We start from the raw sequence: 27327 nt of genomic DNA on the forward strand, positions 1-27327 counted from the left end.
CGTGACGTGGATCCCGCGGGCTAACGGAGGCTCTCCAATCACAGCGTTCCGTGTGGAGTATCGTCGCCAGGGCCGCAGCGCCGAGTGGGTCGTTGCCGCCGACAACATCTCTCCTCTCAAACTGTCCGTGGAAGTACGCAGTCTGGAACCTGGTGAGACACACAAAACTCAGACATGCGCTCTCAGAATTAAAGGTTTAGGTTTGTTCCTAAAGGAGTACAACTGCTTGTCACTAGAGTGGAGTGGTGCCCTGTAAGGGCCTCCTTTCTACTTTTAGTTATCGGCACGTCACAGGAGGCTGGTGAGGGGAGGACGGCTCATAATAATGGCCGGAACGGAGCGAAGGGAACGGCATCGACCACATGGATGTGTTTGGTGTTTAATGTATTGCATTAGATACCATTCTACAGATTCCACGAGCCCGTCCTCCTCATTTTCCCCATCCTGTGAGGAGGTTGGTCGGGGGCGAGTCTTTCAGATAGTTATTTTTGGCCACCTGTGATTGTTGTACCAACCTCCTGTGAGGTACATTATTGTAATTGGGTTCATACCTCAGATAGGATCTTTCTCCACAGGTACAAAAGCATGTACCTCTACCATAGACCACTTCAACTGGTACAACAATCACAGGTGGTCAAAAATAACTATCTAAAAGACTCGCTCCCCCCCCCCCCCCCCCACTAAGCCTTCAACATAATACATTTATATAATTTCCCAGTGTGCCTTGCCCTTTTCCAGTGAATTGTAGAGGTACCACCAATGACTGTGTTTGTTAGTGACAGAAACATGATGGTTGAATTTGTTCATTTTCAGTCCTGTGGACTTCCTAGGTGTATATTATCATTCACATCAAACTCTTTATGGCAATACTTATGAAGCCTTATTTTGAGGGCTAGTTTTACGCTAATACAGTGTCCTGAAACACATGGTTTATGCGACACATCAAGCAGGCTTACAAAAATTCCTGTAAAATCCCCCCCCCCAGGATAAGCAGAATTTCCTGCTTATTTCCTCTCGTTTCCAGGAATATTCCAACCGGGATTTCTGGAAAACATGGAACGTTTTGGTAAATGTTATCAGAATTGTGCTACACTGCTGTACCTGCAAGTCACATTATGCTGGCTCGCAAAGTGATGTTGAATTCCTGTTGGAATCCAGCCCAGAGTTAGGATATCCAGCAGGTGGAATTTGTATTCACACAGAAACTGCATTCAGAATGACTCTCAGTGTTAATTACTTAGGGAGGCGACGACCGAACCCATTTCAATTAGAACAACCATTTCAGTAACGGTGCAAAATAAAACATTAAAAATAAAAAAACGAACTGATTGGTTTAGTTGAGAAAAAATGTTATTTTATTTTTCTGTAGTATAAGATTAATTAATCAATCAATCAATGTAATCAATCAAGACATAAGCAGAGATATTAAAACAATCTTAAAACATCTGCCTGCAGTCGAGCATGCTGGGAAATAAGATGATGGTGATGATGATTACGGTACAACTTTGGCATTTTAGGGTTCCACCCCTGAAAAAAAGACGTTACATCTTTTAGGTGGCAAAAAAATGTATCATTGTACGTTATGGTGGGTATTGAGGGTACACAAAATACGTTTGTACCCTGGGAAGCAGATGGTTTGTACCCTGGGAAGCAGAAGGTTTGTACCCTGGGAAGCAGAAGGTTTGTACCCTGGGAAGCAGAAGGTTTGTACCCTGGGAAGCAGAAGGTTTGTACCCTGGGAAGCAGAAGGTTTGTACCCTGGGAAGCAGAAGGTTTGTACCCTGGGAAGCAGAAGGTTTGTACTCTGGGAAGCAGAAGGTTTGTACTCTGGGAAGCAGAAGGTTTGTACCCTGGGAAGCAGAAGGTTTGTACTCTGGGAAGCAGAAGGTTTGTACCCTGGGAAGCAGAAGGTTTGTACCCTGGGAAGCAGAAGGTTTGTACCCTGGGAAGCAGAAGGTTTGTACCCTGGGAAGCAGAAGGTTTGTACCCTGGGAAGCAGAAGGTTTGTACTCTGGGAAGCAGAAGGTTTGTACCCTGGGAAGCAGAAGGTTTGTACCCTGGGAAGCAGAAGGTTTGTACCCTGGGAAGCAGAAGGTTTGTACCCTGGGAAGCAGAAGGTTTGTACCCTGGGAAGCAGAAGGTTTGTACCCTGGGAAGCAGAAGGTTTGTACTCTGGGAAAGAGAAGTGTACCTTCAAATTGTGGACCCTTTTTTTGAGAGTGAGAGTGTGATGATTGATTGTACCTTTATATTCAAGCATGGAGTCCAAAAATGAATCATTATTTATCTGCACATGTACCCGAAAAGGACAGACCATGTGACATCATGATGTGTACCTGTGAAGGCACATGATGTGTACCTGTGAAGGTACATGATGTGTACCTGTGAAGGTACATGATGTGTACCTGTGAAGGTACATGATGTGTATGTTGTATTTGGAAACAATACCGTCCCCTTATTTCTGAGTGTACAGGCTCTCTTCAGAGATGTGTGGCGGCTGTTTGCCTCCTGTCCGGGTTAGGATTAGGGGTTAGGGTTAGGGTTAGGGGTTAGGGTTAGGATTAGGGTTAGGGTTAGGGGTTAGGATTAGGGGTTAGGATTAGGGGTTAGGGTTAGGGGTTAGGGATTAGGGTTAGGGTTAGGGGTTGGGGTTAGGGTTAGGGTTAGGTGTTAGGATTAGGGTTAGGTGTTAGGATTAGGGTTAGGGTTAGGGGTTAGGGTTAGGGGTTAGGATTAGGGTTAGGGGTTAGGTTTAGGGTTAGGTGTTAGGATTAGGGTTAGGGTTAGGGTTAGGGATTAGGGTTAGGGGTTAGGATTAGGGTTAGGATTAGGGTTAGGGGTTAGGTTTAGGGTACTCTCCATGTTGTTTCATTCCTTCCATGTGCTCCTCTGTCTGCAGGCTCCACCTATAAATTCCGTGTTCTAGCTATGAACCAGAATGGTGACAGTCCCCACAGCGCCACCTCTAGGCCGTACCAGGTGTCAGCAGCGAGCCCACGCTTCTCGGACCGCCCGGTGGCCGGACCACACATCTCCTCTACAGATGCCGTCAGCGACACTCAGATCATGCTACGCTGGACAGTCAGTACTGCATTCCACCACCCAGAGAGAGTGTGTGTGTGTGTGTGTGTGTGTGTGTGTGTGTGTGTGTGTGTGTGTGTGTGTGTGTGTGTGTGTGTGTGTGTGTGTGTGTGTGTGTGTGTGTGTGTGTGTGTGTGTGTGTTGCATGGGGCTGAGAGAGGAGATTGAATCAGGCCTGTAATGGTCCTGTTGGGCTGAGAAGATGATTAGAACTCTGTTGTGTTCTGAGAAGGCGAATAGAACTCTGTTGTGTTCTGAGAAGACGATTAGAACTCTGTTGTGTTCTGAGAAGACGAATAGAACTCTGTTGTGTTCTGAGAAGATGATTAGAACTCTGTTGTGTTCTGAGAAGACGATTAGAACTCTGTTGTGTTCTGAGAAGACGATTAGAACTCTGTTGTGTTCTGAGAAGACGAATAGAACTCTGTTGTGTTCTGAGAAGACGATTAGAACTCTGTGTTCTGAAAAGACGAATAGAACTCTGTTGTGTTCTGAGAAGACGATTAGAACTCTGTTGTGTTCTGAGAAGATGATTAGAACTCTGTTGTGTTCTGAGAAGACGAATAGAACTCTGTTGTGTTCTGAGAAGGCGAATAGAACTCTTGTTGTATTCTGAGAAGACGAATAGAACTCTGTTGTGTTCTGAGAAGACGATTAGAACTCTTGTTGTGTTCTGAGAAGACGATTAGAACTCTTGTTGTGTTCTGAGAAGACGAATAGAACTCTTGTTGTGTTCTGAGAAGACGATTAGAACTCTGTTGTGTTCTGAGAGAAGACGATTAGAACTATTAGAACAGTCATATTGATGAACGGGTCGGTTAGTGTGAGGGTTCACCCCTTCCCTTTTTCTAGAGGAGTTTTTACTCTTCAATGTTTACATTGTCAACCAGGCAGTTGTTATGAATGCTGAGATGCTGTGATCTAACTCTGATTCTGTTCCTCCAGTACACCCCTTCTAGTAACAACAACACACCCATCCAAGGGTTCTATATCTACTACAGACCTACTGACAGTGACAACGACAGTGATTACAAACGGGACGTGGTTGAAGGTGAGTTTACTGTGTGTATGTGTGTGTGTGTGTGTGTGTGTGTGTGTGTGTGTGTGTGTGTGTGTGTGTGTGTGTGTGTGTGTGTGTGTGTGTGTGTGTGTGTGTGTGTGTGTGTGTGTGTGTGTGTGTGTGTATGTGTGTGTGTGTGTGCCTGTCTGTGTTTGTGTGTGTGGTGTGTGTGTGTGTGTGTGCCTGTCTGTGTTTGTGTGTGTGTGTGAAATGTGTTTTTAATAAATGTCTGAGTGCTAATGGCCCTGAACTGAAATCTGAGTACGGTCCGAGAGAGGGAGGGAGGGAGGAAGGAGAGGTAAAGGGGGGAGGGGGAGGAAGAGAGGGGAGGAGAGGGTAGGAGGGAGGGAGGGAAGGGGGGAGGGGGGAAGAGAGGGAAGGAGAGGGTGGGAGGGAGGGAGGAAGGAGAGGTAAAGGGGGGAGGGGGGAAGAGAGGGAAGGAGAGGGTGGGAGGGAGGGAGGAAGGAGAGGTAAAGGGGGGAGGGGGAGGAAGAGAGGGGGGAGGAGAGGGGGCGGGACAAGTTGTGTGTGTATATATATATATAGTAGTTTATCTTAGTAACCATGTACTCAGGTATTACACAGTCGAAAACAGCAGGTCTGGGACAGGTAGCACGTCCGGTGAACAGGTCAGGGTTCCATAGCCGCAGGCAGAACAGTTGAAACTGGAGCAGCAGCACGGCCAGGTGGACTGGGGACAGCAAGGAGTCATCAGGCCAGGTAGTCCTGAGGCATGGTCCTATGGCTCAGGTCCTCCGAGAGAAAGAAAGAAAGAGAGAAAGAGAGTGATGGAGAGAGAGAGAATTAGAGAGAGCATACTTAAATTCACACAGGACACCGGATAAGACAGGAGAAATACTCCAGATATAACAGAATGACCCTATTGCAGCATAATTACTGGAGGCTGAGACAGGAGGGGTCAGGAGACACTGTGGCCCCATCCGATGATACCCCCGGACAAGGCCAAACAGGCAGGATATAACCCCACCCACTTTGCCAAAGCACAGCCCCCACACCACTAGAGGGATATCTTCAACCACCAACTTACCATCCTGAGACAAGGCCGAGTATAGCCAACAAAGATCTCTGCCACGGCACAACCGAAGGGGGGGGCGCCAACCCAGACAGGAAGATCACGTCAGTGACTCAACCCACTCAAGTGATGCACCCCTCCCAGGGACGGCATGGAAGAACACCAGTAGGCCAGTGACTCAGCCCCTGTAATAGGGGTAGAGGCAGAGAATCCCAGTGGAAAGAGGGGAACCGGCAAGGCAGAGACAGCAAGGGCGGTTCGTTGCTCCACCCTTTCCGTTCACCTTCACACTCCTGGGCCAGACTATACTTAATCATAGGACCTACTGAAGAGATAAGTCTTCAGTAAAGACTTAAAGGTTGAGACTGAGTCTGCGTCTCTCACATTGGTAGGCAGACCATTCCATAAAAATGGAGCTCTATAGGAGAAAGCCCTACCTCCAGCCGTTTGCTTAGAAATTCTAGGGACAGTAAGGAGGCCTGCGTCTTGTGACTGTAGCGTACGTGTAGGTATGTACGGCAGGACCAAAACAGAAAGATAGGTAGGAGCAAGCCCATGTAATGCTTTGTAGGTTAGCAGTAAACCTTGAAATCAGCCCTTGCCTTAACAGGAAGCCATTGTAGAGAGGCTAGCACTGGAATAATATGATTTTAAAAAAATGGTTCTAGTCAGGATTCTAGCAGCCGTGTTTAGCACTAACTGAAGTTTGGTTAGTGCTTTATCCGGATAGCCGGAAAGTAGAGCATTGCAGTAGTCCAACCTAGAAGTGACAAAAGCATGGATTAATTTTTCTGCATCATTTTTGGACAGAAAGTTTGATTTTTGCAATGTTACGTAGATGGAAAAAGCTGTCCTTGAAACAGTCTTGATATGTTTGTCAAAAGAGAGGTCCTTCAACAGCTTTTAAAAAAAAATGTTGAGAGGAATGAGAGATTCGATATTGGCCGATAGCTTTTTATATTTTCTGGGTCAAGGTTTGGCTTTTTCTAAGAGAGGCTTTATTACTGCCACTTTTAGTGAGTTTGGTACACATCCGGTGGATAGAGAGCCGTTTATTATGTTCAACATAGGAGGGCCAAGCACAGGAAGCAGCTCTTTCAGTAGTTTAGTTGGAATAGGGTCCAGTATGCAGCTTGAGGGTTTAGAGGCCATGATTATTTTCATCAATGTGTCAAGAGATATAGTACTAAAACACTTTAGTATCTCCCTTGATCCTAGGTCCTGGCAGAGTTGTGTAGACTCAGGACAATGGAGCTTTGGAGGAATACCCAGATTTAAAGAGGAGTCTGTAATTTGCTTTCTAATGATCATGATCTTTTCCTCAAAGAAGTTCATAAATTTATCACTGCTGAAGTGAAAGCCATCCTCTCTTGGGGAAGGCTGCTTTTTAGTTAGCTTTGCGACAGTATCAAAAACACATTTGGATTGTTCTTATTCTCCTCAATTAAGTTGGAAAAATAGGATGATAGAGCAGCGGTGAGGGCTCTTCGATACTGCACGGTACCGTCTTTCCAAGCTAGTCAGAAGACTTCCATTACACAGGATTAACTTCATATACTGCGCTTATACACACAGCTAGTTTTAGTAATCCTGTAGTCTAACGCTACACATTCTCAGCATTCAGTTGTAGGCCTCAGTTACTAGAAATGAAACGTTGCATTTCCCTGGAACAGACAGTTGTCCCTTCTCTGATTACAGGGCACTAGGGTGTGTGTGTATGGGGATGGGGGATGGGGGCTAATGCTGGAGCAGGGCCAGAACTAACAGTCAGCTGTCATATAAAGAGGTTGTCTGGAGTAAAGCAACTGGTGTGCTTCCTCATGGGAGAAAGCCCTCAACAGAGAGTACACAGTGGCAGAATACCTGACCTACTGGGACTGACACAAAATGAAGTGAAAAGCTTTGACTATGTACAGACTCAGTGAGCGTAGCCTTGCTGTAGAGAAAGGCAGACCTGGCTCTCAAGAGAAGACTGACTATGTTCCCATTGTTGTCTTAGGTCTCCTCTATTTATTGTATTTTACCTACCTATTTTACCTTTATTTAACTAGGCAAGTCCTGCCTAACGGTCTGGCGCTGCATAATGGTTCTGCTGGGCTGGGATACCCAGCACACAGCCACGACGCCTCCTTACCACACAGCACCATGGAGTATGAGCACTCTGTCCCTCTCCACCACCACAATGTGAGTTATGCAGACACACAGACACACACACACACAGGTAGCACTCTCTCTCACGTATACACAGTCACACACAGACAGACAGACAGACAGACAGACAGACAGACAGACAGACAGACAGACAGACAGACAGACAGACAGACAGACAGACAGACAGACAGACAGACAGACAGACAGGTCCATATTGAGAACGGTTAGAACAACATGTCTCTCTTGTCTCTGTGTGTTCCAGGGTGAAGGTGTGTACACAGCCTTGCCCCAGACTGACCCGTCTGACTGTATGAGTTGCCAGAACTTCTGCAACAACAACAGGTAACGAGAGAACCGACCAGAGATTCTTAGGTTATTATTTGTTTAGCTGGTGCTTCAGTCTGTTACATATTCACACTCTACGTACAGTACATTTCCCTCTCCTCTCCTCTCCTCTCCTCTCCTCTCCTCTCCTCTCCTCTCCTCTCCTCTCCTCTCCTCTCTTCTCTCTCTCTTCTCTTCTCTTCTCTTCTCTTCTCTTCTCCTCTCCTCTCCTCTCCTCTCCTCTCCTCTCCTCTCTTCTCCTCTCTTCTCCTCTCCTCTCCTCTCCTCTCTTCTCTTCTCCTCTCTTCTCCTCTCCTCTCCTCTTCCTCCCATTCCCTCCCTCTTCTCCTCTCTTCCCCTCCCCTCTCCCATTCCCCTACCTCCCCCACACATGGTCAAAAGTTTGGAAATACCTACTCATTCAAGGGTTTTCTTTATTTCAACTATTTTCACTATTTTCACCAGCAAAGCACCCCCACACCTCCTCCTCCATGCTTCATAGTTGGAACCACACATGCAGAGATCATCCGTTTACCTACTCTGCGTCTCACAAAGACACGGCAGTGAGAACCAAAAATCAAACATTTAGACTCATCAGACCAAAGGACAGATTTCCACCGGTCTAATGTCCATCGCTCGTGTTTCTTGGCCCAAGCAAGTCTCTTCTTCTTATTGGTGTCCTTTAGTAGTGGTTTCTTTGCATCAATTCGACCATGAAGGCCTGATTCACGCAGTTTCCTCTGAACAGTTGATGTTGAGATGTGTCTGAGGTGCAGTTAACTCTAATGAACTTATCCTCGGCAGCAGAGGTAACTCTGGGTCTTCCTTTCCTGTGGTGGTCCTCATGAGAGCTAGTTTCATTATAGTGTTTGATGGTGTTTCAACGGCACTTGAATAAACTTTTAAAGTTCTTGACATTTTCCGGATTGACTGACCTTCATGTCTTAAAGTAAAGATGGACTGTCGTTTCTCTTTGCTTATTTGAGCTGTTCTTTTACCAAATAGGGCTATCTTCTGTATACCACCCCTACCTTGCCACAACACAACTGATTGGCTCAAACGCATTAAGAAGGAAAGAAATTACACAAATTAACTTTTAACACCTGTTAATTGAAATGCATTCCAGGTGACTACCTCATGAAGCTGGTTGAGAGAATGCCAAGAGTGTGCAAACCTGTCATCAAGGCAAAGGGTGGCTACTTTGAAGAATCTCAAATATAAATATATTTTCTTTTGTTTAACACTTTTTCTGGTTACTACATGATTCCAGAAGTGTTTTTTCATAGTTTTGATGTCTTCACTATTATTCTATAATGTATAAAATATTAAAAATAAAGAAAAACCCTTAATATCCTGACCTAGTGAGATATACATGGAGGAGGTTTAATATCCTGACCTAGTGAGATATACATGGAGGAGGTTTAATATCCTGACCTAGTGAGATATACATGGAGGAGGTTTAATATCCTGACCTAGTGAGATATACATGGTGGAGGTTTAATATCCTGACCTAGTGAGATATACATGGAGGAGGTTTAATATCCTGACCTAGTGAGATATACATGGAGGAGATTTAATATCCTGACCTAGTGAGATATACATGGTGGAGGTTTAATACCCTGACCTAGTGAGATATACATGGAGGAGGTTTAATATCCAGACCTAGTGAGATATACATGGAGGAGGTTTAATATCCTGACCTAGTGAGATATACATGGAGGAGGTTTAATATCCTGACCTAGTGAGATATACATGGAGGAGGTTTAATATCCTGACCTAGTGAGATATACATGGAGGAGGTTTAATATCCTGACCTAGTGAGATATACATGGAGGAGATTTAATATCCTGACCTAGTGAGATATACATGGAGGAGGTTTAATATCCTGACCTAGTGAGATATACATGGTGGAGGTTTAATATCCTGACCTAGTGAGATATACATGGAGGAGATTTAATATCCTGACCTAGTGAGATATACATGGTGGAGGTTTAATACCCTGACCTAGTGAGATATACATGGAGGAGGTTTAATATCCTGACCTAGTGAGATATACATGGAGGAGGTTTAATATCCTGACCTAGTGAGATATACATGGAGGAGGTTTAATATCCTGACCTAGTGAGATATACATGGAGGAGGTTTAATATCCTGACCTAGTGAGATATACATGGAGGAGGTTTAATACCCTGACCTAGTGAGATATACATGGAGGAGGTTTAATATCCTGACCTAGTGAGGTATACATGGAGGAGGTTTAATATCCTGACCTAGTGAGGTATACATGGTGGAGGCTCAATCCAGCTAGTCGTCTTGATTACTTTCTTAAATAATTCTCACTGGCAGCAAAAGTTTAAAAAGTGTTGATGGGGACAGAATGCGGTCGGACCATCACATAACTGACACATACATTACTCTTACTGAATTTCCACGAGGGTGATGACATTGGGAATTTAATCAAAGCCTATTGTACGATAACTTTTTTTTTAAACCAGGACAGAATCATTTATAACTGAATTTTTCCTACATACCATAGGTACAGCAGATCCCCTTATTGTATGGGACACTTTTAAATGTGCCTTCAGAGGCCATGCAATTCAGCACTCAGCTCTAAAACAAAAGCAATTTAGGTAAAAAAGTGTCCATATTAACAAAGGAAATAGAAGTTAGAGGAAAAAACAAAAAGAAATGGAGGAACTTATTGAAGAAAAATCCAGTGACCCAGTTGAGTTCATAGCTGACTTTGAAAAGGCTTTTGATAAAGTACGACTGGAATTTATATATAAATTCCTGTAATATTTAAATTTGAAACAATTTTATATACAATAGGTTATGTGTATAGTAACCCTATGTGTAAAATGGTAAATAATGGCTACTTCTCAGAAAGTTTTAAACTGTCAAGAGGAGTAAAACAAGGTTGTTCCCTATCGGCATATCTATTTATTATGGCCATCAAAAAGTTAGCTATTAAAATCAGATCCACCAATAAAATCAAGGGCCTTTTCCTATAAATCCACAATTTGAATCCCTCCACGGCCTCATCGATGATCCAGATACTTTTTCTAACCTCTCTGGATGAAAACCAAATTATGATAAATGTACTATATTACGTATTAGATCACAAAACAATTCAACTTTTACATTACCGTGTAGTTTACCATTAAAATGGTCTGGTGATAAAGTGGACATACTCAGTATTCATATACTGAAAGAAAGAAAGGATCTCATTACAATACATTTGAATAGAAAGTTAGCAAAAATAGACAAGATCTTGCTACCATGGAAAGGAAAATACCTGTCAATTTGTGGAACAAAATCACCCTGATTAACTATTTTAGTCACAGTCATACAAAAGTTATACTTAAATCCAAACTGGTTCTCTAGTAAATTAATAAGAATGTCTCACCCCATGTTCAAGAACGGCCTTGTCCCCTTTATTCAGATTACAACCTCTCACTTTCAGTTATTTGAAAAGGAAATAATCTCTCAAATATCGCTATTTTTAAAACAAGCCATAGAAAGTTGGTTGCAATTTCAATTTAATCCACCAGAAAAAAACTCAAATACACTAGTAGAGTAAAAAAAACATACATTTTTGAAAAATGTTTAATCTTTGTAAATTATATAATAAATAGGACTGGTGGAGTTATGTCACACATGCAACTAACAGAAATAACTCCACGAGGTGAGATCTTGCATGGAGCCCCAGGCCGAGGGAGACTGACAGTTATTTTGTGTTTCTTCCATTTGCAAATAATCCCACCAACTGTTGTCACCTTCTCACCAAGCTGCTTGGTGATGGTCTTGTAGTCCATTCCAGCCTTGTGTAGGTCTACAATCTTGTCCCTGACATCCTTGGAGAGCTCTTTGGTCTTCGCCATGGTGGAGAGTTTGGAATCTGATTGATTGATTGCTTCTGTGGACAGGTGTCTTTTATACAGGTAACAAGCTGAGATTAGGAGCACTCCCTTTAAGACACTCCCTTTAAGAGTGTGCTCCTAATCTCAGCTCGTTACCTGTATCTCAGTTCGTTACCTGTATAAAAGACACCTGGGAGCCATAAATCTTTCTGATTGAGAGGGGGTCAAATACTTATTTCCCTCATTAAAATGCAAATCATTTTATAACATTTCTGACATGCGTTTTTCTGGATTTTTTGTTGTTATTCTGTCTCTCACTGTTCAAATAAACTATTAAAATTATAGACTGATCATTACTTTGTCAGTGGGCAAACATACAAAATCAGCAGGGGATCAAATACTTTTTTTCCCTCACTGTACATAGGTTCATAACTTTTGTGAAAGAAATTGATGGGAGATGTTGAGGGTAGAGGAAGGACAGGATTAAAAACTAACAAAATAGAACTATTGTAAAATAGACTGTGCCCATAAAATGTATATAGTATATATAAGCTGGAAATACAGGCCTAAGCGTTGTTGTTCACTAGTTGACTCTAACTAGGGAGGGGTTGGTAGGGTTAGAGGGTAATAAAGGAAATATATATTTAAAAACAATATGTATATATACAGTGGCTTGCGAAAGTATTCACCCCCCTTGCGATTTTTCCTATTTTGTTGCCTTACAACCTGGAATTAAAATATATATTTTTTTGGGGGGGGGGGGGGGGTTGTATAATTTGATTTACACAACATGCCTACCACTTTGAAGATGGGTTCCATCTTGGATGGGTTGGATGGGTTCCGCTGGTGTACAGCAAGTCGTACCGCAGATTCTCAATTGGATTGAGAATAGGCCATTCCAAGACATTTAAATGATTCCCCTTAAACCACTTGAGTGTTGCTTTAGCAGTATGCTTAGGGCCATTGTCAAGTCTCTGGAAGACTGAAACAGTTTTCCCTCAATAATTTCCCTGTATTTAATTAACGCCATCCATCATTCCTTCAATTCTGACCAGTTTCTCAGTCCCTGCCGATGAAATGGATGGTGTTCTCAGGGTGATGAGAGGTGTTGGGTTTGCGCCAGCCATAGTGTTTTCCTTGATGGCCAAAAAGCTCAATTTTAGTCTCATCTGACCAGAGTACCATCTTCCATATGTTTGGGGAGTTTCCCACATGCCTTTTGGCAAACACAAAGCGTGTTTGCTTATTTTTTTCTTGAACCAATGTCTTTTTTCTGGCCGCTCTCCCATAAAGCCCAGCTCTGTGGAGTGTACGGCTTAGAGTGGTCCTATGGACAGATACTCCAATCTCCGCTGTGGAGCTTTGCAGCTCCTTCAGGGTTATCTTTGGTCTCTTTGTTGCCACTCTGATTAATGCCCTCCTTGCCTGCTCTGTGAGTTTTGGTGGGCGGCCCTCTCTTGGCAGGTTTGTTGTGGCGCCATATTCTTTCCATATTTTTAATAATGGATTTAATGGTGCTCCGTGGGATGTTCAAAATTTCTGATATTTTTTTATAACCCAACCCTGATCTGTACTTCTCCACAACTTTGTCCCTGACCTGTTTGGAGAGCTCCTTGGTCTTCATGGTGCTGCTTGCTTAGGGGTGTTGCAGACTCTGGGGCCTTTCAGAACCGATGTATATATACTGAGATCATGTGACACTTAGATTGCACACAGGTGGACTTTATTTAACTAATTATGTGACTTCTGAAGGTAATTGGTTTCACCAGATCTTATTTAGGGGCTTCATAGCAAAGGGGGTGAATACATATGCACGCACCACTTTTCATAATTTTTTTAGCAAGTTATTTATTTCATTTCACTTCACCAATTTGGACTATTTTGTGTATGTCAATTACATGAAATACAAATAAAAATCAATTTCAATTACAGGTTATAATGCAACAAAATAGGAAAAATGCCAAGGTGGGTGAATACTTTTGCAAGGCACTGTAAATGTATACATATTTGCAAAAAACTATATGGGGGATTGGAAGTGATGCAGACAATTACATTGATGGAGGCTACAATCTGCCTGCTATATTAAAGTTTATCTACCCCCCCCCAAAAAAACAGCCAGCCAACCAGTCAGCCAGCCAGCCAGTAACAGCCAGCCATTAACAACCACCCAGCCTGCCAGCCAGTAACAGCCAGCCACCCACCCAGTCAGCCAGCCAGCCAGAAACAGTCAGCCAGCCAATCAGCCAGTAACAGCCAGCCACCCAGTCAGCCAGCCAGCCAGTAACAGCCAGCCATTAACAACCACCCAGCCTACCAGCCAGTAACAGCCAGCCAGTAACAGTCAGCCAGCCAGTCAGCCAGTAACAGCCAGCCACCCAGTCAGCCAGCCAGCCAGTATCAGCCAGCCAGTAACAGCCAGCCAGTAACAGCCAGTCAGCCACCAGCCAGTAACAGTCAGCCAGCCAGTAGAAGCCAGCCAGCCAGTCAGCCAGCCAGTAACAGTCAGCCAGCCACCCAGTAACACCCAGCCAGACAGTAACACCCAGCCAGACAGTAACAGCCAGCCAGCCACCCAGTCAGCCAGTAACAGTCAGCCAGCCACCCAGTAACACCCAGCCAGACAGTAACAGCCATCCATCCAGCCAGCCAATAGCAGCCAGCCAGCAACAGACAGCTTCCCAGCCAACCAGCTAGCCAGCAGTAACAGCCAGCCAGTCAGCCAACCAGTCAGCCAGTAACAGCCAGCCAGCCACCCAGCCAACCAGTCAGCCAGTAACAGCCAGTCAGCCAACCAGCCAGCCAGTAACAGCCAGCCAGTAACAGCCAGCCAGTCATCCAACCAGTCAGCCAGTAACAGCCAGCCAGCCACCCAGCCAACCAGTCAGCCAGTAACAGCCAGTCAGCCAACCAGCCAGCTAGTAACAGCCAGCCAGTAACAGCCAGCCAGTCATCCAACCAGTCAGCCAGTAACAGCCAGCCAGTCATCCAACCAGTCAGCCAACCAGCCAGCCAGTAACAGCCAGCTAGTAACAGCCAGCCAGTCATCCAACCAGTCATCCAACCAGTCAGCCAGTAACAGCCAGCCAGTCATCCAACCAGTCAGCCAACCAGCCAGCCAGCCAGTAACAGCCAGCCAGTCAGCCAGTAACAGCCAGCCAGCAGAGTTAATGAGCACTGTGTTGTTTATTTACCTCTGCTCTGCTGCTTCCCTGTGATCACAGCTATCCCACACTCGAGTAAAGGCCACTGGAGGAATTATGAGGAAACCCAGAGAGAGGGAGAGGGGGAAGGAGAAGGAGAGAGGGGGAAGGGGAGAGAGGGAAGGAGAGAGAGGGAAGGGGGGAAGGGGCAGGAAGAGAGAGAGAGCGAGAGAGAGAAAGGCGTGTTTGTGTGAAGTCTTATCATCTGAGCAAAACCCAACGTAAAACAGTACGATTAGGAGGAGTGTTTACAGTAGAGGTAGATGTTCCTGTAGCTACTGTCTCTACTGTATTTTAGGAGGAGTGTTTACAGTAGAGGTAGATGTTCCTGTAGCTACTGTCTCTACTGTATTTTAGGAGGAGTGTTTACAGTAGAGGTAGATGTTCCTGTAGCTACTGTCTCTACTGTATTTTAGGAGGAGTGTTTACAGTAGAGGTAGATGTTCCTGTAGCTACTGTCTCTACTGTATTTTAGGAGGAGTGTTTACAGTAGAGGTAGATGTTCCTGTAGCTAGTGTCTCTACTGTATTTTAGGAGGAGTGTTTACAGTAGAGGTAGATGTTCCTGTAGCTACTGTCTCTACTGTATTTTAGGAGGAGTGTTTACAGTAGAGGTAGATGTTCCTGTAGCTACTGTCTCTACTGTATTTTAGGAGGAGTGTTTACAGGAGAGGTAGATGTTCCTGTAGCTACTGTCTCTACTGTATTTTAGGAGGAGTGTTTACAGTAGAGGTAGATGTTCCTGTAGCTACTGTCTCTACTGTATTTTAGGAGGAGTGTTTACAGTAGAGGTAGATGTTCCTGTAGCTACTGTCTCTACTGTATTTTAGGAGGAGTGTTTACAGGAGAGGTAGATGTTCCTGTAGCTACTGTCTCTACTGTATTTTAGGAGGAGTGTTTACAGTAGAGGTAGATGTTCCTGTAGCTACTGTCTCTACTGTATTTTAGGAGGAGTGTTTACAGTAGAGGTAGATGTTCCTGTAGCTACTGTCTCTACTGTATTTTAGGAGGAGTGTTTACAGGAGAGGTAGATGTTCCTGTAGCTACTGTCTCTACTGTATTTTAGGAGGAGTGTTTACAGGAGAGGTAGATGTTCCTGTAGCTACTGTCTCTACTGTATTTTAGGAGGAGTGTTTACAGTAGAGGTAGATGTTCCTGTAGCTACTGTCTCTACTGTATTTTAGGAGGAGTGTTTACAGTAGATGTAGATGTTCCTGTAGCTACTGTCTCTACTGTATTTTAGGAGGAGTGTTTACAGTAGAGGTAGATGTTCCTGTAGCTACTGTCTCTACTGTATTTTAGGAGGAGTGTTTACAGTAGAGGTAGATGTTCCTGTAGCTACTGTCTCTACTGTATTTTAGGAGGAGTGTTTACAGTAGAGGTAGATGTTCCTGTAGCTACTGTCTCTACTGTATTTTAGGAGGAGTGTTTACAGGAGAGGTAGATGTTCCTGTAGCTACTGTCTCTACTGTATTTTAGGAGGAGTGTTTACAGGAGAGGTAGATGTTCCTGTAGCTACTGTCTCTACTGTATTTTAGGAGGAGTGTTTACAGTAGAGGTAGATGTTCCTGTAGCTACTGTCTCTACTGTATTTTAGGAGGAGTGTTTACAGTAGATGTAGATGTTCCTGTAGCTACTGTCTCTACTGTATTTTAGGAGGAGTGTTTACAGTAGAGGTAGATGTTCCTGTAGCTACTGTCTCTACTGTATTTTAGGAGGAGTGTTTACAGTAGAGGTAGATGTTCCTGTAGCTACTGTCTCTACTGTATTTTAGGAGGAGTGTTTACAGTAGAGGTAGATGTTCCTGTAGCTACTGTCTCTACTGTATTTTAGGAGGAGTGTTTACAGTAGAGGTAGATGTTCCTGTAGCTACTGTCTCTACTGTATTTTAGGAGGAGTGTTTACAGTAGAGGTAGATGTTCCTGTAGCTACTGTCTCTACTGTATTTTAGGAGGAGTGTTTACAGTAGAGGTAGATGTTCCTGTAGCTACTGTCTCTACTGTATTTTAGGAGGAGTGTTTACAGTAGAGGTAGATGTTCCTGTAGCTACTGTCTCTACTGTATTTTAGGAGGAGTGTTTACAGTAGAGGTAGATGTTCCTGTAGCTACTGTCTCTACTGTATTTTAGGAGGAGTGTTTACAGTAGAGGTAGATGTTCCTGTAGCTACTGTCTCTACTGTATTTTAGGAGGAGTGTTTACAGTAGAGGTAGATGTTCCTGTAGCTACTGTCTCTACTGTATTTTAGGAGGAGTGTTTACAGTAGAGGTAGATGTTCCTGTAGCTACTGTCTCTACTGTATTTTAGGAGGAGTGTTTACAGTAGAGGTAGATGTTCCTGTAGCTACTGTCTCTACTGTATTTTAGGAGGAGTGTTTACAGTAGAGGTAGATGTTCCTGTAGCTACTGTCTCTACTGTATTTTAGGAGGAGTGTTTACAGTAGAGGTAGATGTTCCTGTAGCTACTGTCTCTACTGTATTTTAGGAGGAGTGTTTACAGTAGAGGTAGATGTTCCTGTAGCTACTGTCTCTACTGTATTTTAGGAGGAGTGTTTACAGTAGAGGTAGATGTTCCTGTAGCTACTGTCTCTACTGTATTTTAGGAGGAGTGTTTACAGGAGAGGTAGATGTTCCTGTAGCTACTGTCTCTACTGTATTTTAGGAGGAGTGTTTACAGTAGAGGTAGATGTTCCTGTAGCTACTGTCTCTACTGTATTTTAGGAGGAGTGTTTACAGTAGAGGTAGATGTTCCTGTAGCTACTGTCTCTACTGTATTTTAGGAGGAGTGTTTACAGGAGAGGTAGATGTTCCTGTAGCTACTGTCTCTACTGTATTTTAGGAGGAGTGTTTACAGTAGAGGTAGATGTTCCTGTAGCTACTGTCTCTACTGTATTTTAGGAGGAGTGTTTACAGTAGAGGTAGATGTTCCTGTAGCTACTGTCTCTACTGTATTTTAGGAGGAGTGTTTACAGGAGAGGTAGATGTTCCTGTAGCTACTGTCTCTACTGTATTTTAGGAGGAGTGTTTACAGGAGAGGTAGATGTTCCTGTAGCTACTGTCTCTACTGTATTTTAGGAGGAGTGTTTACAGTAGAGGTAGATGTTCCTGTAGCTACTGTCTCTACTGTATTTTAGGAGGAGTGTTTACAGTAGATGTAGATGTTCCTGTAGCTACTGTCTCTACTGTATTTTAGGAGGAGTGTTTACAGTAGAGGTAGATGTTCCTGTAGCTACTGTCTCTACTGTATTTTAGGAGGAGTGTTTACAGTAGAGGTAGATGTTCCTGTAGCTACTGTCTCTACTGTATTTTAGGAGGAGTGTTTACAGTAGAGGTAGATGTTCCTGTAGCTACTGTCTCTACTGTATTTTAGGAGGAGTGTTTACAGGAGAGGTAGATGTTCCTGTAGCTACTGTCTCTACTGTATTTTAGGAGGAGTGTTTACAGGAGAGGTAGATGTTCCTGTAGCTACTGTCTCTACTGTATTTTAGGAGGAGTGTTTACAGTAGAGGTAGATGTTCCTGTAGCTACTGTCTCTACTGTATTTTAGGAGGAGTGTTTACAGTAGATGTAGATGTTCCTGTAGCTACTGTCTCTACTGTATTTTAGGAGGAGTGTTTACAGTAGAGGTAGATGTTCCTGTAGCTACTGTCTCTACTGTATTTTAGGAGGAGTGTTTACAGTAGAGGTAGATGTTCCTGTAGCTACTGTCTCTACTGTATTTTAGGAGGAGTGTTTACAGTAGAGGTAGATGTTCCTGTAGCTACTGTCTCTACTGTATTTTAGGAGGAGTGTTTACAGTAGAGGTAGATGTTCCTGTAGCTACTGTCTCTACTGTATTTTAGGAGGAGTGTTTACAGTAGAGGTAGATGTTCCTGTAGCTACTGTCTCTACTGTATTTTAGGAGGAGTGTTTACAGTAGAGGTAGATGTTCCTGTAGCTACTGTCTCTACTGTATTTTAGGAGGGGTGTTTACAGGAGAATTCCCGTGCCCGACTGGCTGTAATGCCCTTAAATATACAATCTCAGAAAAAAAGTGTTCCAAAGGTTTTTTTTCGGCTGTCCCCATAGGAGAACCCATTTTGATTCCAGGGTTCTACATCGAACCTAAAAGGGTTCTACCTGGAACCAAAAGGGTTCTACCTGGAACCAAAAGGGTTCTACCTGGGTCCATGGTCCATTAGGGACGCACTCAGTGTTACTAAGTCCTGATGGGGTCGACCGTTAAGAGCTGGTAGGTTGGCAACAGAACAGCACTCTGCAGCATTATGTCCCTGTTTGTCCATTCTGAAAAGAAACATATCTCATGTTGTTTCCATCTCTCTCTCTCTCCTCCTCCCCCCCTCTCTGTCTCTCTCTCTGTCTCTCTCTCGCTCTCTCTCTCTCCTCCCCCCTCTCTCTGTCTCTCTGTCTCTCTCTCTGTCTCTCTCTCGTCTCTCTCTCTCTCTCTGTCTCTCTCTCCTCCTCCCCCTTTCTCTCTGTCTCTCTGTCTCTGTGTCTCTCTCTCTCTGTCTCCCCCCCTCTCTCTGTCCCTCTCTCTCTCTCTCTCTCTCTCTCTCTCTCTCTCTGCCTCTCTCTCTGTCTCTGTGTCTCTCTCTCTCTGTCTCCCCCCTCTCTCTGTCTGTCTCCCCCCCCCCTCTCTCTCTCTCTCTCTCTCTCTCTCTCTCTCTCTCTCTCTCTCTCTCTCTCTCTGTCTCTCGGAGGGCAGATGTTACATGAAGACCAACGGAACATTCTCTAGTGGTGGTGGTGGTTCTCTGCCCCTAATGCAGCGCATGGCATCGTGCCAGCAGCAGGATGGAGGGCTGGAGATGGTTCCTCTGGGACAGGTCTCTCCTCACTGCCTGGGCCTCCTGTCTGGGGAGAGAGACACAGAGTCTGGGGAGCACGGGGACCAGGACCCAGAGGAGGAGGAGGAGGAGGAGGACTCATCTCAGTCCCAGACCTCCTGCTGTACTCTGGGGGACCACCACCACCAGCACTGCCCTGGAGACAACTACACAGGTGGGGTGTGTGTGTGTGTGTGTGTGTGTGTGTGTCTGTGTCTGTGTCTGTGTGTGTGTGTGTGTGTGTGTGTGTGTGTGTGTGTGTGTGTGTCTGTGTCTGTGTCTGTGTGTGTGTGTGTGTGTGTGTGTGTGTGTGTGTGTGTGTGTGTGTGTGTGTGTGTGTGTGTGTCTGTGTGTGTGTGTGTGTGTGTGTGTGTGTGTGTGGATGATGAGTGTGTGTGTGTGTGTGTGTGTGTGTGTGTGTGTGTGTGTGTGTGTGTGTGTGTGTGTGTGTGTGTGGATGTGTAGTGTGTGTGTGTGTGTGTGTGTGTGTGTGTGTGTGTGTGTGTGTGTCTGTGTCTGTGTGTGTGTGTGTGTGTGTGTGTGTGTGTGTGTGTGTGTGTGTGTGGATGATGAGTGTGTGTGTGTGTGTGTGTGTGTGTGTGTGTGTGTGTGTGTGTGTGTGTGTGTGTGTGTGTGTGTGTGTGTGTGGATGATGAGTGTGTGTGTGTGTGTGTGTGTGTGTGTGTGTGTGTGTGTGTGTGTGTGTGTGTGTGTGTGTGTGTGTGTGTGTGTGTGGATGATGAGTGTGTGTGTGTGTGTGTGTGTGTGTAGTGTGTGTGTGTGTGTGTGTGTGTGTGTGTGTGTGTGTGTGTGTCTGTGTCTGTGTCTGTGTGTGTGTGTGTGTGTGTGTGTGTGTGTGTGTGTGTGTGTGTGTGTGTGTGGATGATGAGTGACCTGTGATGTGTCGTTAAGCTAGTGACTTTAACCCTTTCTCTTCTCTGTAGCTGATGATGAGCCTGTGGTGTGTATGGACTCTGAGGCCGTGGCAGTGTGTTGGGAGAGCCTGGGTCTGTGTCACCTAGACCTAAAGGAGAAACCGGTTTGGATCTCTACAGACAGCCTGACTCTGGCCTTGCAGGCAGACCTGATCCAGCCTACCCCTCAGGAGGTCTGAACACGGCCCCACACACAGCCCCTCTGCCTGGGGTACAGAGGAGACAAGGGAGAGGCGGACAACCAGAGAGAAGAAGGAACAGACAGATGGGTTTTTTTTGGGGGGGGATAAAAGAGGACCCAGTAATGTTCATGGTCAGAGACTATACGTGACACGGTGAAAAGGTCATAAACCTGACTGGAATACAGCTGGGACAGAGGAATGGACGGCATGGGAAAGAGAGAGAGAGAGAGGGTGATGGATGGAGAAAGAGAGAGAGGACACCCAAATGTGGGGATGAATGGAAAGACTGTGGAGGAGGAGGAGGAGGAGACTCAGAACTGAAAACTCCAAGCCACCCGACGAAGAGAGGGAGGGAGGACTCCTGAAACAAAACAAAAAAAACTAAAACTCTTTAGATTACTTATTTATTTTTTGTAGTAGTAAAATATTATTTCATATCTGTTTTAAAGGCCCAGTGCAGTCAAAAAACGTGATTTCCCCCCCCCCCCCCCCCTGTGTTTTATAAATATTTCAACACTGAGGTTGGATTCGTACTGTGAAATTATGAAAATGATGATAATAACCCTTGTAAGATCTGTTTGAAAAGACCGCCTGAAATTACAGCCTGTTTTTTGGTGGGATGGCATTTCGGCCTTTCTGGTGACATCACCAGGCGGTAAATTAGTTAGACTAATAAGTACGAGAGTTCCAAACCTCTCGGCCAATAACAGCTAGAGTTCAGTTTTCCCCTCCCCGTTCAGACCACTCCCAGACAGTCCTACCTAAAACTCTTGCTTGAAAAAATTGTTCTTTGCTAAGAAGCAATTTTTGTTTTGTTTTGTTTTTGAACATTTTTAATTGAATGCAATCACAGTAAGTTACTTCATTGTTACCCAGAAATAATTTGATATTGAGATTTTTTATTTTTTTTTAAAACGGCTGCGTTGAACCTTTAAGAACAAAAAAAAAGTTTGTCTTTTATATTATTTATGCCTTTTTTGGATGAGAAATATTCTTAATTTTTTTTTGTTTGTTTTATTTGTCGTTCTGTGTTCCGCCATGCGTTGTGGAGTTTAGACATTGTATGTGTAAAGTTTTCTAATAATATAAAGAGAAGAGATTTGAAGAGTAAAATATTCTACTGTCATTTTCTTTCCCACCTTCCGCTCTGGATAAGAGCGTCTGCTAAATGACTAAAATGTAAAATGCAAGTTCAGAAGGAGTAAATGTAGCCTGTATAGAAATAATGACGATCACATTGAAAATCATTAAACTGAACGATGAGGATTTTGTTTTATCGGCCTAATGGAGGTGTAGATTGTAATTTGTAAACAGTGCATCATGGGATATCTCTTAATGTGTCAATGGCAACGTTCGCTTTAGGTTTAGTGCTGGGAGCCGATCGTGGATTCGACGGATTTAACAAAGTTACACCTCCGACACCAACGGGTGTCAGCCAGCAAGGATCTGATAGAATCTCACAATTATTCCAGGTTATGACCAGGTGTGAGGAGTGTTCCCTCCATATATCCAGGTTATGACCAGGTGTGAGGAGTGTTCCCTCCATATATCCAGGTGTGAGGAGTGTTCCCTCCATATATCCAGGTTATGACCAGGTGTGAGGAGAGTTCCCTCCATATATCCAGGTTATGAACAGGTGTGAAGAGTGTTCCCTCCATATATCCAGGTTATGACCAGGTGTGAGGAGTGTTCCCTCCATATATCCAGGTTATGACCAGGTGTGAGGAGTGTTCCCTCCATATATCCAGGTTATGACCAGGTGTGAGGAGTGTTCCCTCCATATATCCAGGTTATGACCAGGTGTGAGGAGTGTTCCCTCCATATATCCAGGTTATGACCAGGTGTGAGGAATGTTCCCTCCATATATCCAGGTTATGACCAGGTGTGAGGAGTGTTCCCTCCATATATCCAGGTTATGACCAGGTGTGAGGAGTGTTCCCTCCATATATCCAGGTTATGACCAGGTGTGAGGAGTGTTCCCTCCATATATCCAGGTTATGACCAGGTGTGAGGAGTGTTCCCTCCATATATCCAGGTTATGACCAGGTGTGAGGAGTGTTCCCTCCATATATCCAGGTTATGAACAGGTGTGAAGAGTGTTCCCTCCATATATCCAGGTTATGACCAGGTGTGAGGAATGTTCCCTCCATATATCCAGGTTATGACCAGGTGTGAGGAGTGTTCCCTCCATATATCCAGGTTATGACCAGGTGTGAGGAGTGTTCCCTCCATATATCCAGGTTATGACCAGGTGTGAGGAGTGTTCCCTCCATATATCCAGGTTATGACCAGGTGTGAGGAGTGTTCCCTCCATATATCCAGGTTATGACCAGGTTTGAGGAGTGTTCCCTCCATATATACAGGTTATGACCAGGTGTGAGGAGTGTTCCCTCCATATATCCAGGTTATGACCAGGTGTGAGGACTGTTCCCTCCATATATCCAGGTTATGACCAGGTGTGAGGACTGTTCCCTCCATATATCCAGGTTATGACCAGGTGTGAGGAGTGTTCCCTCCATATATCCAGGTTATGACCAGGTGTGAGGACTGTTCCCTCCATATATCCAGGTTATGACCAGGTGTGAGGACTGTTCCCTCCATATATCCAGGTTATGACCAGGTGTGAGGAGTGTTCCCTCCATATATCCAGGTTATGACCAGGTGTGAGGAGTGTTCCCTCCATATATCCAGGTTATGACCAGGTGTGAGGAGTGTTCCCTCCATATATCCAGGTTATGACCAGGTGTGAGGAGTGTTCCCTCCATATATCCAGGTTATGACCAGGTGTGAGGAGTGTTCCCTCCATATATCCAGGTTATGACCAGGTGTGAGGAGTGTTCCCTCCATATATCCAGGTTATGACCAGGTGTGAGGAGAGTTCCCTCCATATATCCAGGTTATGACCAGGTGTGAGGAGAGTTCCCTCCATATATCCAGGTTATGACCAGGTGTGAGGAATGTTCCCTCCATATATCCAGGTTATGACCAGGTGTGAGGAGTGTTCCCTCCATATATCCAGGTTATGACCAGGTGTGAGGAGTGTTCCCTCCATATATCCAGGTTATGACCAGGTGTGAGGAGTGTTCCCTCCATATATCCAGGTTATGACCAGGTGTGAAGAGTGTTCCCTCCATATATCCAGGTTATGACCAGGTGTTAGGAGTGTTCCCTCCATATATCCAGGTTATGACCAGGTGTGAAGAGTGTTCCCTCCATATATCCAGGTTATGACCAGGTGTTAGGAGTGTTCCCTCCATATATCCAGGTTATGACCAGGTGTGAGGAGTGTTCCCTCCATATATCCAGGTTATGACCAGGTGTGAGGAGTGTTCCCTCCATATATCCAGGTTATGACCAGGTGTTAGGAGTGTTCCCTCCATATATCCAGGTTATGACCAGGTGTGAGGAGTGTTCCCTCCATATATCCAGGTTATGACCAGGTGTGAGGAGTGTTCCCTCCATATATCCAGGTTATGACCAGGTGTGAGGAATGTTCCCTCCATATATCCAGGTTATGACCAGGTGTGAGGAGTGTTCCCTCCATATATACAGGTTATGACCAGGTGTGAGGAGTGTTCCCTCCATATATCCAGGTTATGACCAGGTGTGAGGAGTGTTCCCTCCATATATCCAGGTTATGACCAGGTGTGAGGAGTGTTCCCTCCATATATCCAGGTTATGACCAGGTGTGAGGAGTGTTCCCTCCATATATCCAGGTTATGACCAGGTGTGAGGAGTGTTCCCTCCATATATCCAGGTTATGACCAGGTGTGAGGAGTGTTCCCTCCATATATCCAGGTTATGACCAGGTGTGAGGAGTGTTCCCTCCATATATCCAGGTTATGACCAGGTGTGAGGAGGATTCCCTCCATATATCCAGGTTATGACTAGGACCTGGCGAGGCCAACTGGCCCTCGTCCAAGCCTGTAAACATTGTGACTGTCTGTTCTTTTGGTTAACTCCAAAGTTCAATATAGCTACAGTAGTTGCTTGGGTAACCAAACAAACAGACTTGCTATCTTAGCTAAGCAAACCATCAGTCGTCCTACAGTGGCTTGCTATTATAAAAATCGAATTCAACAATGTATTTAGTTCAGCTTCTACCTCTTCCTGCCGTGCAGACCCTGCAGACTGAGCAAACCGTACAGACCAGACATGTACAGATCAAAGATTCACCTGGTCACAGATGACCTGCGTTACAAAGACACCGAAATCTAGAGATAGGAGTTGAAATATTATCTCATCACTTCCTGATCTGTGATCTGGTCCTACACAGTAAACTGATCTGATCTACACCGTAAACTGATCTGTGATCTGGTCCAACACTGTAAACTGATCTGATCTACACCGTAAACTGATCTGTGATCTGGTCCTACACAGTAAACTGATCTGTGATCTGGTCCAACACAGTAAACTGATCTGTCATCTCGTCCAACACAGTAAACTGATCTGTGATCTGGTCCTACACAGTGAACTGATCTGATCTACACAGTAAACTGATCTGTGATCTGATCCAACACAGTAAACTGATCTGTGATCTGGTCCTACACAGTAAACTGATCTGTGATCTGGTCCAACACAGTAAACTGATCTGTGATCTGGTCCTACACAGTGAACTGATCTGATCTGTGATCTGGTCCTACACAGTAAACTGATCTGTGATCTGGTCCTACACAGTAATCTGATCTGTGATCTGGTCCTACACAGTAATCTGATCTGTGATCTGGTCCTACACAGTAATCTGATCTGTGATCTGGTCCTACACAGTTAACTGATCTGATCTACACAGTAAACTGATCTGTGATCTGATCTAGTGGTAGAGTGTCACTGAGACGCTGCCGCCGTAACAGATACAGTTACTCTCCGTATCAGCTCCACTGAACTCAGTGTTCAGCTCCATATCAGCTCCACTGAACTCAGTGTTCAGCTCCCATATCAGCCCCACTGAACTCAGTGTTCAGCTCCATATCAGCTCCACTGAACTCAGTGTTCAGCTCTGTATCAGCCCCACTGAACTCAGTGTTCAGCTCCCATATCAGCCCCACAGAACTCAGTGTTCAGCTCCGTATCAGCCCCACTGAACTCAGTGTTCAGCTCCATATCAGCCCCACTGAACTCAGTGTTCAGCTCCATATCAGCCCCACTGAACTCAGTGTTCAGCTCCATATCAGCCCCACTGAACTCAGTGTTCAGCTCCGTATCAGCCCCACTGAACTCAGTGTTCAGCTCCGTATCAGCCCCACTGAACTCAGTGTTCAGCTCCATATCAGCCCCACTGAACTCAGTGTTCAGCTCCGTATCAGCCCCACTGAACTCAGTGTTCAGCTCTGTATCAGCCCCACTGAACTCAGTGTTCAGCTCCATATCAGCCCCACTGAACTCAGTGTTCAGCTCCCATATCAGCCCCACTGAACTCAGTGTTCAGCTCCATATCAGCCCCACTGAACTCAGTGTTCAGCTCCATATCAGCCCCACTGAACTCAGTGTTCAGCTCCCATATCAGCCCCACTGAACTCAGTGTTCAGCTCCCATATCAGCCCCACTGAACTCAGTGTTCAGCTCCCATATCAGCCCCACTGAACTCAGTGTTCAGCTCCATATCAGCCCCACTGAACTCAGTGTTCAGCTCCATATCAGCCCCACTGCGCCGTGACTGTACAACTAACAGCAGTCCCTCAAAGTTGAAGTGTGTGTGTGTGTGTGTGTGTGTGTGTGTGTGTGTGTGTGTGTGTGTGTGTGTGTGTGTGTGTGTGTGTGTGTGTGTGTGTGTGTTTGATAGTGCCAATGCCCGGGGTGGTATGCCAGGCCTCCTTCCTCAATAGGATCCTATGGTTTTAACGATGAACTTAGCCTGTCCTGGTCTATTCTGTTCCTGATTGGCTGCCTGCCTGCCACTCAGCCGCGACACGGGGGCGCAAGCCGTTTTCTCACGTAGGTTATTCAGGAAGAGGACAGAGAGATTCTGGCGTTGCTGCTTCACCTCTGAAGGACACTAAGCTGTTAGCTAGACAGACAAACCCTGTTCCCTTTGGGATTCTATCTGCCTGCCTGCCTGCCTGCCTGCCTGCTTGTTCCGTCTGTCTGTGAAAGAGCTGATTCTCCATCTATCTCCCACATCCTTCAGTCACCACCACTGCCTGCCCTGCCCCGTACCCCACTCCACCCCCCTCTACCCACTGCCAGGCCCTTCATTAAGGAACCGTATGGGAACAACACCAGCCATTGTCAGGGCTGGAATTCCTGCCCCTTACTGCCTTAGTACACCTGTTAACATCAAACCCTCCTCCTCCTCCCACCAGGCTTCCTCTGTCTCTCTAGCTATAGTTAAACGATGTGACTCTTATGAATGTGTGTGTGTGTGTGTGTGTGTGTGACTGTGGTTGGATCGTCTGGACTCATTCCATTTTTCCAGCGGGACTAAGAGTACGATTCAATCCGTATTGCAGAAGACCAGCGTTGTAGCGCGATTGACATTTAATTAAAGGTAATGTTTATTGCGTTTTGCCGGAGACTGCATTCACGGTAAACGCTGCATATGTCGCCTCAATCGGAAATTACTTTTACATTTCAACAGAGCTACAATACATATCTTCTCCTAAGGTTGGAATAAGGCTCTAAACAAAAGATGAGGTCAGACTGGAGTCGATTTATAATAAACAATCTAGACACCAGGAATATG

The 27327-nt window shown here is 44.9% G+C and overlaps 1 protein-coding gene across 1 annotated transcript in view; it reads left to right on the forward strand.

Annotated features, from left to right (window-relative positions):
* Positions 1-21933, forward strand: part of cdon (cell adhesion associated, oncogene regulated) — a 136684-nt gene extending 114751 nt beyond the window's left edge. The window contains exons 11-18 of the mRNA XM_082955561.1: positions 1-152; positions 2900-3081; positions 4027-4269; positions 7002-7018; positions 7226-7358; positions 7588-7667; positions 19411-19706; positions 20476-21933. The exon at positions 1-152 is cut by the window's left edge and continues 55 nt beyond it. Coding sequence (XP_082811687.1) covers positions 1-152; positions 2900-3081; positions 4027-4269; positions 7002-7018; positions 7226-7358; positions 7588-7667; positions 19411-19706; positions 20476-20645 — 1273 coding nt within the window. The 3' untranslated portion in view covers positions 20646-21933. The remainder of the gene's footprint in view (positions 153-2899; positions 3082-4026; positions 4270-7001; positions 7019-7225; positions 7359-7587; positions 7668-19410; positions 19707-20475) is intronic.
* Positions 21934-27327: the final 5394 nt, after the last annotated feature.

The sequence above is a fragment of the Salmo salar genome, chromosome 09 (assembly GCF_965601325.2).
Source record: "Salmo salar chromosome 09, fSalSal1, whole genome shotgun sequence".
NCBI lineage: Eukaryota > Metazoa > Chordata > Actinopteri > Salmoniformes > Salmonidae > Salmo > Salmo salar.